At 43.4% G+C, this 14,089-nt stretch overlaps 1 protein-coding gene across 5 annotated transcripts; it reads right to left on the minus strand.

Moving 5' to 3' along the window:
• Window positions 1-355: 355 nt before the first annotated feature.
• CCNA1 (cyclin A1) lies at window positions 356-11,546 on the minus strand. Of its 5 annotated transcripts, none has more exons than XM_023208684.1 (9): window positions 10,898-11,228; window positions 9,847-10,032; window positions 5,348-5,594; window positions 5,033-5,157; window positions 4,357-4,580; window positions 3,052-3,256; window positions 2,001-2,114; window positions 929-1,062; window positions 356-623 (listed from the first exon to the last, which is right to left on the minus strand). In XM_023208684.1, exons 2-9 carry the CDS (start codon window positions 10,009-10,011, stop codon window positions 572-574), a joined length of 1,266 nt encoding a protein of 421 aa, XP_023064452.1. In that variant the 5' UTR covers window positions 10,012-10,032; window positions 10,898-11,228; the 3' UTR covers window positions 356-571. The 5 variants fall into 5 exon arrangements, with proteins under 5 accessions (XP_023064452.1, XP_023064450.1, XP_023064448.1 ...); XM_023208682.1 differs by having other exon boundaries at window positions 9,847-10,035; XM_023208680.1 differs by lacking the exon at window positions 10,898-11,228 and adding an exon at window positions 10,339-10,787 and having other exon boundaries at window positions 367-623; window positions 9,847-10,035.
• Between the last annotated feature and the right edge of the window lie 2,543 nt (window positions 11,547-14,089).

Genomic DNA, 14,089 nt, shown 5'->3' on the forward strand with positions numbered 1-14,089 from the left:
GAGGTATGTGACTACATCTGGGCCTCAACCCCTGTCTTACTGACTAGGATGGTGGAGTGAAGCTACAGCAGGCAGTGCTTATTCAAATCCCTTCACCCATCTGTCTAGGCTGTCCCTTCCTTCCTTTACTAATCTATGGAGAGCTACCTGGGAAATAAATAGACGGGAAGGAAAAAGCCTCAGAGTGGCCATTTATCAACCATGAATATCCCTGGATGCCTTGGAACACTTAATCCTAATAACATGCCACATTTACAAAACCAGTTTTGAAGATGCTTGAAATAGAGATAACACTTTTAATACTCTCAACAAACATTCCAGACGAATATGTCAGCCATGATAATTAGTAAATAAGTCTAACACATGGTCATAAGACAAGCAGTTTATTGTTTAAAAAATGTTGGACTATATTACAAGCTACTAAAGTCTAAGGGAACCTAAATTCATTTACATTTTTAAAATGTCATCTATATTGTAAACAACATAGTTGATCCAAACTGCAGAAGCCTATGACAATTAATGGCACTTCTGATGTGGAGGTGAAGTTCTGGAAGTGCTTCCATTCAGAAACTTATTGTAGAAGAAGAACTGAAGGTGGCTCCATGAGGGACACACGCAGGTACCTGAAACAAGACCAAAAGCAAGGTCAGCACAAGCCAAGGACTTCAGTTTGATAAAATCTCAGGCCACAGAAAACTTTCCAGTAATTTTAACAGAATGGAAGGAAGTTGGCTGACTACAAGTATTAAAAGCTGACAAATTATAAATCTAGATCTCTTCAAATTTATTTGTAAATTTGTACATGTAACCTTACTTTTCCAACCTGGCACCAGATACACAATTTAACCTATTTTTAATCTAGTAACCATTACTATAACCCATTAATCTTTAAATAGAGAGCTAAGATATGAAAATGTCAGTGACTTACTTTGAAGCCTTGTACTTCTCCCTAATTGCTTGCTGAGGTCGATGGGGTATATCAAGGTACGCTTTATGAAGCTCACTCAGGCAAGGCACAATTTCACTTAATGAATACCCTGTAAATGCAGCAAGGGTTTCCGGCTAATCAAGACAAAAGAAAAAAATTGCTTCATGTAACTTTACATTAGAAATCTGAAAATAACCAATTTGAAATAAAGGGAATTAATCCCTTAGTAAATATTCACATTCATCTCAAAAGAAACCAGAACCCCCTTCAGAGACTTTAGATGGAAAATATCAGAAAGTACAGCCAGGACTCTAAATCTGCTCGTATTATAAATTTATAATGCTCGACTTGGGGCTGGATCACTTTCCTTGTTCCCTCATGAGTGAAATATTTACTGGTCCTTATAGAGCCCTGCTTGGCTGACCATTCTATTTGTACACAATATGAAAAATTTTTAGTCAAAACACTGCAGTGCTAGAATAAGAACTGCTTTAAAAAGGTAAAAGAAAATTTTTTAAAAAGGAAAATGCAGCAGAAAAAAACATAAGCATTCATGAAAATAAAGGTAGACACCCCACTTCTTTTAGTACAGCAGTGAGCCTTCAGAGCCAAACCTAGGGGTCTATTTCTGATGTTGTCACCTTCTTGGGCAAGAGGCAACACTTTACTACCCTGTTGTCTTGAAAGCCTGAAGTGCAATCTTCTGGCCATCCTAATTGGACCCAGGTTTGTTTGTTTGTTTGTTTTTTAATATAGAGGGTAAAAGTCAATAACTTTTGCTTGAAGTGGTCAATGTACCTCAAGGGCCCTCCCTGAATACCAGTGGGCTCTGGGGTTTCCAGGCCTGCTTCTGTTGAAGGAGCATGTGATACTCTCCCCTCGACTTCCTGCAATCTTACTCCTCATAGAGTGAAGCCACTGAGTCAAAGCCATGAAGACTGACCTGGAAGACTCAGCAGCATGTGGTCTGCTGTCAAGATGACTAGATCCTTAATGAACTAACTTGCCTCATAAGAGGCAAGCCCATTCTGGATAGACCTTGAATTTCATCTAGAAAGAAGTTAGATCTTACCCAAAAGTGCTTGTTCACAGTATAGTTTGCCAGGCAAAAAGCTGCTGCAGCTATCAATGAAGGAAGGTATTTCAAGAATGGGTCTGCTTCAAGTAGACTCAGCTCTGCTACATACTAAGCACGAGAGAAGAAAACACATTGGAATTAGAAATGTGATTAAGGTCACAAGTAAGCCTGGAAATGGCAAGGAAATAAATGGTGTCTTATCTTTGTTCAGTCGGCATCTACAGAAATAGATGTTCAAGATTGTTTACTGGGTTAGTAATTGGTATGCCTGTCTATAACAACAGTAACATTTATGTTTTGGTAAAATGTCATTACAAAAGGATTTGGCCTACTCCCAAAGGATAGGTGATAGGTTACTTTTCTTATGCTTATGTTTATGCTGAGATAAAGTAGCACTGCTCTGGCAGCTGGAATTGGAACAGAGATTTTAGCCAAAAGACAAAAACATTAAAGCTATTAATCTATCAGGCAAATGCATGCAGTTCAGAGACTAGGACAGCACCAGTGGGAACATCTCATATTAGAAGAAACACAGTAAAACATGTAGACATCCTTGCTACTCTATGCACAGCACATAAATACCAGATATCCTAGATTATGGTCGCTGGAAACCCAGTTGACCAAACCAATACTCCAATGCCTTCAACTAAAGTTCTATAACTCCAAACAACCAAATAATGCTCATTACTTAATAATATATTAGGATGAGACTAGAACCATGTTAAACTAGATTTACTTTGTTCCCATTCTATAAACCTAGGAAGTTTTGCTTGTATGTGATCTGTATCCAATAAGGGAACAGTTTCCAAGCTTAAATTTTAAAATAGTTCAGTGATCAGACAACCCGTGCCTGCCAAACAGTCAATAGTAATGCCTTATAACCAAAAGCTGGGTTCTTAAAATTAGCTCTCTTTCAGCACTGGAACAGTTTTTCTGGGCCTGTGGGAAGAAAACCGAAAAGTAAAGAACTGAAGGATAATTGGGAAAAGTTGATTTTTACAATCCTTGGCATTGGAAGTTCCTGGAAATCACATGGCATACACACCTTAGCCAGGTTTTCAGTCCTGACGCACACTCCTTGTCGCCTCAAGTACTGAAGGAGAAACTGGTTGGTGGTTGGCACTGTCAGATCAAAAGCTAGAACTTTCAGAAGCAAGTGCTCCATTTTTAACAGTTGTCGTTTTGTGTATGTATCATCAGTGATATAGACAAACTCATCTACTTCAGGAGGATATATCTCTTCATATTTCCTGGGAAAGAAAGAGTTTTTAGAAGTAAAACTTGGAACCTATAGCTCTACTGCTGTGCTACCATAAGCCATGCCTCTTCACACGGCCCTTGCAGACTTACTTTGCAGCCACATATCCACTTAAATACCACTAAATGACTCCAGGCTATGAAAATATTAGGAGCGTGTTTCTGGACCAAGAGCATGATTATTACACGGATATGTTACATTTACTGCTAGGAGTAGTAACAAATAATTTCCAACTGAGAATTTTAGCTTTGGGCCTGTGATACGCTGAAAGATTCTGAATGACAGACACTACAGGTAAATTCCTACACATTCTACAGACCTCAAATCATTTCATAGAAAAAAGTGTTAGGATTAACACAATGATAGAAACAAACTCCACAGGCCTCTAGTTTTTAAAAAGATGCTGTTCGACTTTCTCCACTGAATTAGCAAATGATGCTTATAGCCAAGAGACATAATGATATAATTTCACTATGATCAATTCTTTCCTTCTGCCTTTGTTTCCCCTTTCTTTAGGGGAATTTTGGCAAGTTTTTATGCATTAGCAATAGAATGTTTGAGACCAAAAGAACAGAAAAGAAATTACCACTCAGCGACAGGTCACTTAAAGGTAGCTCAGCCACAACCCAGCCCACACAATTAGGTGCTGTTCCGAATGACTGATAGTAACAGGAACCCATTGAAGTAGTTTATTCACTGTAACCAAATAAACCTGTTGTTATGCGCCATTTGCTAGATCATGAAGATAGCGTTCTGTAACCACACTGTCTTTAAATAGGACTTACTAGATAGGAAATACCCAAAAGAGTACACTGCAAAATAGTTAAATTAGATCCTGAATTTGAGCTGATGGCTGCCTTAGTCATGACATTGAACTTGTTGCTATAAATCACAACCAGGTGATTGAAGAGTAAACATGTGGTAAGATTCAGTTTCTCAGTCAATCCTGTGAAGAGGATGATCTTTTATCAGAGGAGACATGAATAGTTTTAATTATCAAGCATTGCATTTCTTCAATAAGAAATGGAGGACAAAAATTCAGTGTTTTGACAAGTGATAGTTTCATATTATGAAAGCTGAAAGAACACTTACGAAGCCAAAAGAATAGCTGCTGTTCCCACGAGCTGCAATTTCCCTCTCAGAACAGACATACACGAAAGGAACCTGTCCAGGAAGTTGACAGCCAGATACAGGGTCTCTGCTCGAAGCTTATACTCTTCCCCAACCTCCACCAGCCAGTCCACCAGAATCGTGCGCATGCCTTCCGTGATGTCCGGCTGCTTCTTCATGTAGTGCGCTTTGGGTCTGTGCCTTATCTGATTGGGAAAAGGTTTTGATATTTAAGTAGGTGCAATTTCAGAAAGATCATTCCACAATACAGTTACTGTTTAAAAATCTCATAAGCAAAGGTTGGAAAGATCCTGATCAGAGCCAAATAAATCTTTACCATAACAAGGAAGAAAGTGTAAATTTCTGGTTCTATAAAGTAATTGGTTAGCAAATAACATGGGGTTGGGGGGGCAGGGGAGAATGGCAATATGAATTATTCCTAAAAGTAAAATATTTAACATATAAACCCTTTGAATCATGTAGAAATAGTCCAAGCAATTGCTACTTGCCATCACAGTTATTATTTTTCATAGATATTCTTATGTTTAGCTGGCATAAGAGTGCCATTCACTAGTGGTTATGAGCCAAGAGTATATAATTTATCTTAATAATAAGAGTTTGGGTCCTGAAGATTGAAATAGAAGGTGGGAAAACTTACTTCAGCTTCCCTAAGGTATTGATAAATTTCTTCAGCGTATTCAGTCACATTTGTCACATCTGTGCCAAGACTGGATATATCTTCAGACTGGGAGAGCAGAGATGAATCCACCAGCATAGGAGAAACTGCAAGAGTTCAACATTGTCAGATAACTCATTTAATTTAACCATTTGTTCAATCCACTAACCCTCCACAGGTAGTTGTGAATATAGTTATTACTTGCTGTTTTTCTCTTCTAGGTACTAGCTATTGAATGCAGCAGGGAGTTATAAATACAGGGTGCCATCAGCCATCAGCCATCGGCAAGTTAGTTACCTGTGTTGAAATCCAGCAGGAAGTGCAGGTCTGACTTGAGTGTGCTGCTGTCTACTTCATACACATCCTCAAACGCCATCCCTTCTCTGCCCGAACAGTTGTCTCCGTCCCCCTGCTCTAGTTCATCCATGTAGATGTCAAACCCTTGCTTGGGGGGCTCTTGGACCCCACAGTCAGGGAACGCTTTCTTTCCAGCTGGAGGGAAGGCATTTTCTGATCCAGAATAACACCTGATTCTTGTGGTCCCCTAAAAAACGTTTAAATCTTTTGTTAGAGGCCACATCAAAGACCACAGAGGCGATGTGAACCTCCGTGACTCAAACCAACAGCCTGGGAAGGTAAGATAAATTCTAAACTGAAAAATCTATGTCGGCAATTTAATTCCAAGAATAAATCTTCAAAAGTGTAATGTTTGCCCCCTTATCTTTGTCTACATTTGATATTTGGAGAAAGAGCTACCTAAAATTTAATCACATAGTTATCAAAGGAAACTCAAGATTGTAGAAAAAAGAAAACCTATAGCTCTCTTACAAAATGAAATAGGTACCACATATAAAGGCAAAACTGTAAATTGGCTTTTATATTTATAGCATCATGAGATTTTTATAAGTAGTCTGCATAACTCTTGATGCAGTGACTGAGTTCCTACAATTCCCCTCCTCCTTAAATAAATAACTTTTTAGCCAGATGGCCCCTATAATGCTTCCATTTCATACCCAGTTATTAAGAAACATGATGATTTTGGAAGTTTCCAAACTTCCAAATGCTGCTAAATTCTCTTACAAGCCACAGAACCTTTACGTATGACATAATGCATTTATTCCTGGGGAAATTTCTCAGTCACTTCTCCTTTTTCTCTATTCTTATAACATGAACAATGGGAACAACTGTGGTGCCACCACAGTGAATAAGCATAATGCATCAAACCCTGTTGCATATTAAGGTGAGCCATGCTAGATGGCGTGAATGTCAGCTGAGTCAGGGCAGGTGGGCAAGCTCTATGAGCCTGAGCTATATTTATGCAAATGCCAGCTCTACCACATTACCATTTTGTTTATAATGTATTTTGATGTGTACTGTTGAAGGCGACTTCTAAGTTAGTAGGTGGTTCCATAACTTTCCCTTTTATTTACCAAGTTAAATATATGATTTATGTCTAGCAGGAAAATGAACACTTATGGTAGTAATGGGGGGGAAATCACAAAGACAACAAAGAGTCACAATCATAAGTTACTGTAACCAGATAACCAAGTTACTGCTAAGTTTGACTCTTGCTACAACCAGGACTCCAAGGTACTACCAAGTTTGACTCTTGCTACATAGACACTGTGTCCATAGGCTGGGACATATACTTAATAAACAAATATTTACTGAGTATCTACTATGTGCTAGAAGTTTTTCTCATGCCCAGAATTTAGCAGTGAACAAAATATTTAAAAAGAACTACCTGATGGAGTTTATATTCTAGTCTGTGGGAGAGGAAGGAAACAAACTAGAAAAGACACAGTAGGAGCAAACAGAGCAGAGTGAGACAGTCATATAGGGCATGAAGACAGAAAGAAAAGAGAGGCCAATCATGAGGGACTTACCATAGGCCGATTAAGGATTAGTTTTCATTACTATTATTTTGTTTTTGTTGGCTTGCCAAAGCTGATCTAAGAATTGGCTTTTATGCAGGGACAGGAGCCACTGGAATTTGGGACAAAGGAGTGGTATAATCTTTTTATGTCTTAAAAGGATTATTCTGGCTGTGCACAGGTGTGGAGGGTAAGTAAGTCAATCAATTACAAAACTTGAAAATTCTAAGTGAGACACAATAGGGATTTGAATCAGGGAAGTAATTGTAAACTGTGAAGAGTAAAATGGTTCTAGACATTTAAAAAGTAGAGCTAATAATATTTTCTCATTAGATTAGATGTGGGGTGACAGAAAAATAGGAATCGAGGAAGACAAATGTTTGGAGGCTAAATAACAGGAAGGATGGACACTCCATTTACTGAGATAAGGAAGACTTGGGAAGAGCAGTCTGGGAGTAGGGAAAAGGACGGGTGTTTCGTTTTACACAAGCATGAAGTTGCTTACTATATGATCTAAGTGGAGATGCCAAGTAGACTCCTGAATGTGTGAGCCTGCAATAAAGCTCAGAGGCCCAGGCCAGCGATAGAAATATCAGTCCACCAAATAGAGAGTGTTTAATGCTAGGAGACTAAGAGGCTACTAAGGGACTGAGTGCAAGATTTAGATCAAAGACTAGGCCATAGGGCATTTTAACTTGTAGAGACTGGATATATAAGTAGCAATTAGAATATCAAAGAGTGGCCAATGACTAGGTAGAAAACTTGGAGAGTGATGTTCTACAAGCTGAATGAGAAGAAATTATTTCAAGGAAAAAAGAATGATCAACCATGTCAAATAATGCTGATCAGTCGAGGAAGGAAAAGACTATTAATTGAGTCAAAATAGAGCAGAAAAAGAACTAGAGACAGAGAGCATTCATCCAGCAAACACTGTGTGCCATCCTGGTCAGGCCCAGGCACTGTTCAAAGTAATGGACGCACAACAGTGAACATGACAACCTAAATCAACACCTGGATGGAGCTTACATGTTAGTGGGAAAGGCAACATTATATACGTCGAGATATGACAAACTCTCAAGATAGGTGGCTTCTGTCCCATTACTTAAATTACTTTAAGCACTTAAATTACTTTAATCGACATGATGCAAACAGTTCCTAGACCAATTTCCTTGATATTGGAAAACTAACAAAGAAAATTCGTCACCATTTCTAGCTGAAAAAGGGATGGGTCAAGGTGATCTTACGAAATCAACTTCTTCCCTGTGGTCCAGATTCCAGGGTTGTAACACTCAGTGGGAGCGTTTAGTTGACAGGTTTTTAAGATGGAAAAATGGCAATATATTTGTATGCTTACAGATTGGGCCCAGTAGAAAAGAAAAAACTAACGAGAGAAAGAAAAGTGGCTAGAGTGACATCCTTGAAGAAACAAGAAGACACGAGTATATTGTACACATGGGGTGGGGGGTGACCTCGCATGACAGCAGGGACATAGCAGACACATAACAGGTTGTGGATGGCAGATTACATGGCACACAGGAACATGTGCAGATTCTCTTCCGGATGTTTCTGTATTTTTAGGAAAATAAGATACAAAGTCATCAGCTGAGAGTGAGCATGAAGGAGGAGGTTACTGAGGATTAAATGGAGAAAGGAAGGTACAAAATGGATTTCTAAGCAGGTTGTAGAGGATAGGTACAGGGAAATGCAGAAGTGGCACCAGGTAACATAAGAGGTTAGCAACTGGGAATTTAAAATGCGACCGCTCAACATAGGCACAACTGACAATTCATAAGAACCAAGTCTCAGGCTTTAAGTTTTAAAAAGCAAACATTGCTAAGCAAATTAAAATTTGTTAAAACCACTTCCACTGAATTTTCTCCAAAGTTTTGAACAGATCACGTGAAGAGTCAGTAGATGAGGGGCTTCTAATCTAGTTTCTATCATAACTTTCTTTTGGCAGAGGCTTAAACCTTTCAGATTTTCTCACCTACGAAATAGGAAAGGTATAGTTTTCGTCTGTTAAGGTATCTATGATCAGTTAAGTTCACACAACTAATACCTGAGGGACCATTACCTGTTAGCGTAGCTGCTTAGTCAGTACTGGGAAGATGTCTGCTTTCGAAGCATGCTTTTTGGAGTAATTGAGTCTAGCCTAATCTAATCCTGATTTTAACACTATTCCCAATGAACACAGCCAAGATTATCCAGGTTTGCTTTAGGCACAGCCTGCATCAATGTGAACACTGCTCTGACCTGGAGGAACCCCACTTCCACAGTTTATTTGGAAGCATTCACATTTCCTTTTAGCCCAGCCCTTAAATTACTTTAATATACATAATCCAAACAGTTCCTAGACCTATTTCCTTGATAGTGGGAAAAATAACAAAGAAAACTAATCACTATTTCTAGCTGAAAACCGAACCCCTCAAGGTGATCTTAAGAAATCAACTGGCCTGCTACCGTGGCTCACGCCTGTAATCCCAACACTTTGGGAGGCCGAGGTGGGCAGATCACCTGAAGTCAGGAGTTAGTGACCAGCTTGGCCAACATGGTGAAATCCCATGCCTACTAAAAATACAAAAATTAGCCGGGCATGTTGGTGGGCGCCTGTAATCCCAGCTACTCAGGAGGCTGAGGCAGGAGAATTGCTTGTACCCGTGAGGCGGTGGTTGCAGTGAGCCGAGACAGCGCCACTGCACTCCAGCCTGGCGACAAGAGCCAAACTCAGTCTCGGAAAGGAAAGGAGAAAGGAAAGGAGAAGGAAAGGAAAGGAAAGGAAAGATCAATTTCCCTGTAGTCCAGATTCCAGGGTTGTAATACTCAGGGGGAGTTGTAGGTACAAAGGCAAGAGAAAAGCACCTGGCACCAAAGCAGGAGAGCCGTTTTCCACAAGCATCATTCCCAATGCGTCTGAGTCATTACCTGGCCACAGGTCCTCCTGTACTGCCCATTTTCAGTTAGCAGCCCTAGCACTGTCCTCTGCGGGGGATCCTGGCCCAGCGGGGCTCTGGTGAGTATCTGACAAGCATCGGGACCTCGGGCCACTGTAGCCAGCACAACTCCATTCTTGGGGTTGCTGCAGTGCATTGCCTCAGACTCCACGGGCTGCTGCTACCAGGGAAAGAGAAACAGACAGGCTGGTTACTCAACCCCGCCCACCCGGGGCTCCAAGGACACAAGAGAACCTCTAGGAGGGAGAGCACCAAGCAAAGGGACTAACACCAATTGCTGATCTTCCCAGCAATTATTAGTGCAGAAAGGGCATGAGCGACCGCACAAGCGATCAAAGTTGCTCTGAATCAAAATAGTCATTTGAATCTCTGAGGGGGTTTTTTATCCCAAGACCTCGTGTTGGGCTGGAAGGAGAGAAACATTCTGACAAGCCTCCAAGTCGGGATACTAAACCCACGTTACCTGGAAGCTGAAATCTGGGAGCCCCGGTCTTCCCCAGCAGAGATACTCATCTCCCCAGCCCCCAATAAAAGATCCAGGGTACATGACTGCGGGAAAGCCGGTCTCCATCCCAGTGACAAGCAGGGTGGTGCACTGCGGCCTCCTCCCACCAGATAGGAGGCCTCAAAACCTGCCTGGACCCCAAATCGGGCCCAGCTCTTCCCGGCGATATCTTTCTATGCGTCTGGAACAACTGCCAAGTGCACTGGAGGATCGGGTTAAGAGGTAGCGGCGGGCAGGGCGGAGCAGGGCAGGGCCGGGCAGGGCGGGGCAGGGCGGAGCAGGGCAGGGCCGGGAAGGGCGGGGCAGGGCGGGGCAGGGCGGGGAGGGAGGTACCAAGTGATGAGGGATTCCAGCCTGGGAGGCGACCCGGCTCAGCGCCACGGCTGAGCTGCCCACCCGCGTCTGTTGAATCGGCCAATCAGCGGCGCTCCCGGACCGCTCCCGGAGGGAGCGTTTCCATGCCGACCGCGGCTGGCGTGCGCTCCCCCGGGCCGCATCGCCATGGCGACCTGCTCACCTGACTCGCCCCTGGTGGACGCGCCGCGACCCCTGGGCGTTCAGGCCCCTGCGGGACTAACGGGCGACTGCCCTCCAGCTCCAGCTGTGCGTCTCCGCCCGGGCGAGGTGGGGCCGGCCGTCGCCGTCTGCACACGTACTCTCTGGTCCGTGCCCCCGGCCTGGGAGGGCGGACTCGCCCACCCCACGATGGCCCTGGCTTTGGAAGGGACTGTTTCTGTGACCCGTTCTCCCAACAGCCGCTAACAACCCCCTGTAACGTCTCCTGCGCGGCCCGCTCCTGAGAACCCTGGCTCGGGAGAGCGACGCGGGGCCCTCGGGGCTGCGCAGGCTGCGGCGCCCTGCCCACGCTGGCCCGAGGGCGCGGCTCGCTCTGGGTCGGCTCACACACCTACGCTTCTTGCCGGGCGGCGGCCGGGACGCGGCGGGGTGGCCCCACGTGCAGTCGCGGCAGTGTGGCGTCTCCATCGCTGGGGGTCCTTGCGGGCAGCACCTGCCCTGCCCCGGCTCCCAGTGCATGTGGCCTGCGAGGCGGCAGAGGAGATGTGGGGATTTAGGGTCGCACGTGGTGCTCGAGGTCCCCACGAGAAGTCTTCCCCCGCAGGCTCCTGCGCAACTGCGTGAAGCCGGCCCGGGAAAGCTAAGCTTGTGGCCCAGGAAGAGGAAGGAACGCGGGCGACAGAGCTGGGGCTTGGGACGCTGAGGGGGTCGGTGGCAGCGCTCCGGGCTGGGGGCTGGGCGGGCGGTCTGGCCGCGTAGGGAGAGGAGTCCCTGGGGTCCTTATACGGGGGGCTCCTGGAAACCCGGGGGCTCAGACGCCTGCATAGGTGACTGACAAGCCAGGTGAAAGAATCGAACTTTATTAAAAAAAAAAAAATGTATATATGCACACACACGTTACCAATGCTGTAGTCTGTTACTACTTTTGCTTTTTTGTTTAAACATCCACCCCTAAATCTCTAAATCAGACCCAAAGTGTATTCAAATGGCCACTTTATGCAAGCAATGGTTATCGCTTTTTAAGTGTGCGTTATTAACATTTTTACCAAGCAAACTGAGGGTGGGCATTGCTTTAAGGTGAAAATAGAAGTATTCTAACAAAAGCGCGGGTTGAAAGCCGTGCAGTTGAGTCAAATGTTAATAAGAATTTGGGAAGCATCTGGAGAATTAAGGCTGGATGAGGGAGGAACGCAGAAACGGATCTTGTTCAACATGAAACTCATTTCTATACGTTTGTCACAGACTTCTATTCCTTGAGAGACAGCAGTCCTCTTGCACCCCAGATTTCCTGTGCCTTTGAATATGAAGGAAACACGGGAACTCTGGTAACATCTAGATTGCCACAACAGAGTCAGACGCCGACGGGGACCAAATGCTCTGCTTCGCAAGGTGAATGAAAGGAGGATTTCTGTCCTCTTGCCTGGCGCCTCTGTTGGATATCTTCCCGGGAGCCCTCCCCCACCTGCCGACAGTTTTGTTATTTCCTGGGACGCTGAAGGCCTCAGTGGCTTAACTGCGTCAGGGACTCTGCGGCAAGTCCTGCCAAGAGCCCGAGTCGCTTGGGAGCGGACAAGATTGGCTGCGCTCAGGAGACCTGGTCCTTTGTACACTCCTTTTCATCTGATTTCCTCGGACAAAAATGACCGAAACCTCACGCCCTTTTTCTTTTCTCCAAAACAGAGGCGCTGGCGCAGTATTTGTTCGTGGAACCTGTCGTTTTGATCCGCTTTTCTGGGTTGAAGCTGAAACCAGGGTTGAAGTCGCTCTGAGGCTGGTTTTTCCCAACTCAGATCTGGCCAGGACCAGATGACAAGGCTACAAAGGTGTCCAATGACTTTCAGCCGTCTTTAGCCTTTAAAACGTAACCAAATGAGACCCTCGGATAATTTAATACCCCTCCTCTTATCTGAATGGCTGCACCCTAATCCAACCTTAATCTATATGAAATACGATTATCATGAACACCTTTCTTCCTGCTCCATCCACTTTGCTAGACTTGGCAAAGGGAAATGGTTACATAGTTTATGACTGTTTTATTGTGCTTAGAATTCTACATCGTCGTTACAAGCCTCTGGTCATATCTTAAACAGGAGAGTGTGTTCGATGAACTGATATCTATGTGTGCATGTAAATTCAGATACGTGTATAACTTGTACAATACTTATGACTTTCTTGGCTCTAAAAAATGTCTACACTGAGGCCAGGCACGATGGCGCACCCCTGTAATCCCATCACTTTGGGAGTCCGAGGCAGGCGACTCACGAGGTCAAGAGATAGAGACCATCCTGGTCAACGTGGTGAAACCCTGTCTCTACTAAAAATACAGAAAGTAGCCGGGCGTGGTGGCGCACGCCTGTAGTCCCAGCTACTAGGGAGGCTGAGGTAGGGGAATCTTTTGAACCCGGGAGGCCGGAGGTTGCAGTGAGCCCAGATCGGGCCACTGCACTCCAGCCTGGTGACAGAGTGAGACTCCATATCAGAAAAAAAAAAAAAAAAAAAAAAAAAAGCCTTCACTGAATATTGTGTTCCAGCGAGTAATGATTTATGACAATGACATAAAAACAAATTTAACTGAATAGGTGTTCGATTTTTACTTTAAAAATCTAAACTAAAAACTTGGCCTTAGAATTAAGAACAAAGAACAAAAGGAGCAGAGGGAGTAGAAAGGACTTTCTCACAAATTACACAGTTTTAGTGAAATGCATAATTATAATGTTGCATTTAGCAGCATTACAATCTAATCTTGAGTTTGCTATGCAAATCAGGATTAGATTTGCATAGCAAAATAGGATTAGAACTCAAACATAAGTAAATTTAAATTTTTCCCATCTTTAAATAAACTATATATTTGGAATATATTGAGAATTAAACAACATACTTGTAAACACATTTTTAATATCTAAAATATTTGGCATAACTTAAATACTAATATAACAGCTTTTTTTTTAACTTAAAAAGTTCGTTGGTCAGCACTTCCAACCTGACAGTGAATGCTCAACTAGCTTTAACTCTAGGATTAATTTTCAAAATAAGGATGACAGCTGAATTCTTTACTAGGAATTTTGTTGTTGTTGAGAAGGAGTCTTGCTCTGCCCAGGCTGGAGTGCAGTGGCCGGATCTCAGCTCACTGCAAGCTCTGCCTCCCGGGTTCACCCATTCTCCTGCCTCAGCCTCCTGAGTAGCTGGGATTACA

Source organism: Piliocolobus tephrosceles, chromosome X (assembly GCF_002776525.5).
Source record: "Piliocolobus tephrosceles isolate RC106 chromosome X, ASM277652v3, whole genome shotgun sequence".
Taxonomy (NCBI): domain Eukaryota; kingdom Metazoa; phylum Chordata; class Mammalia; order Primates; family Cercopithecidae; genus Piliocolobus; species Piliocolobus tephrosceles.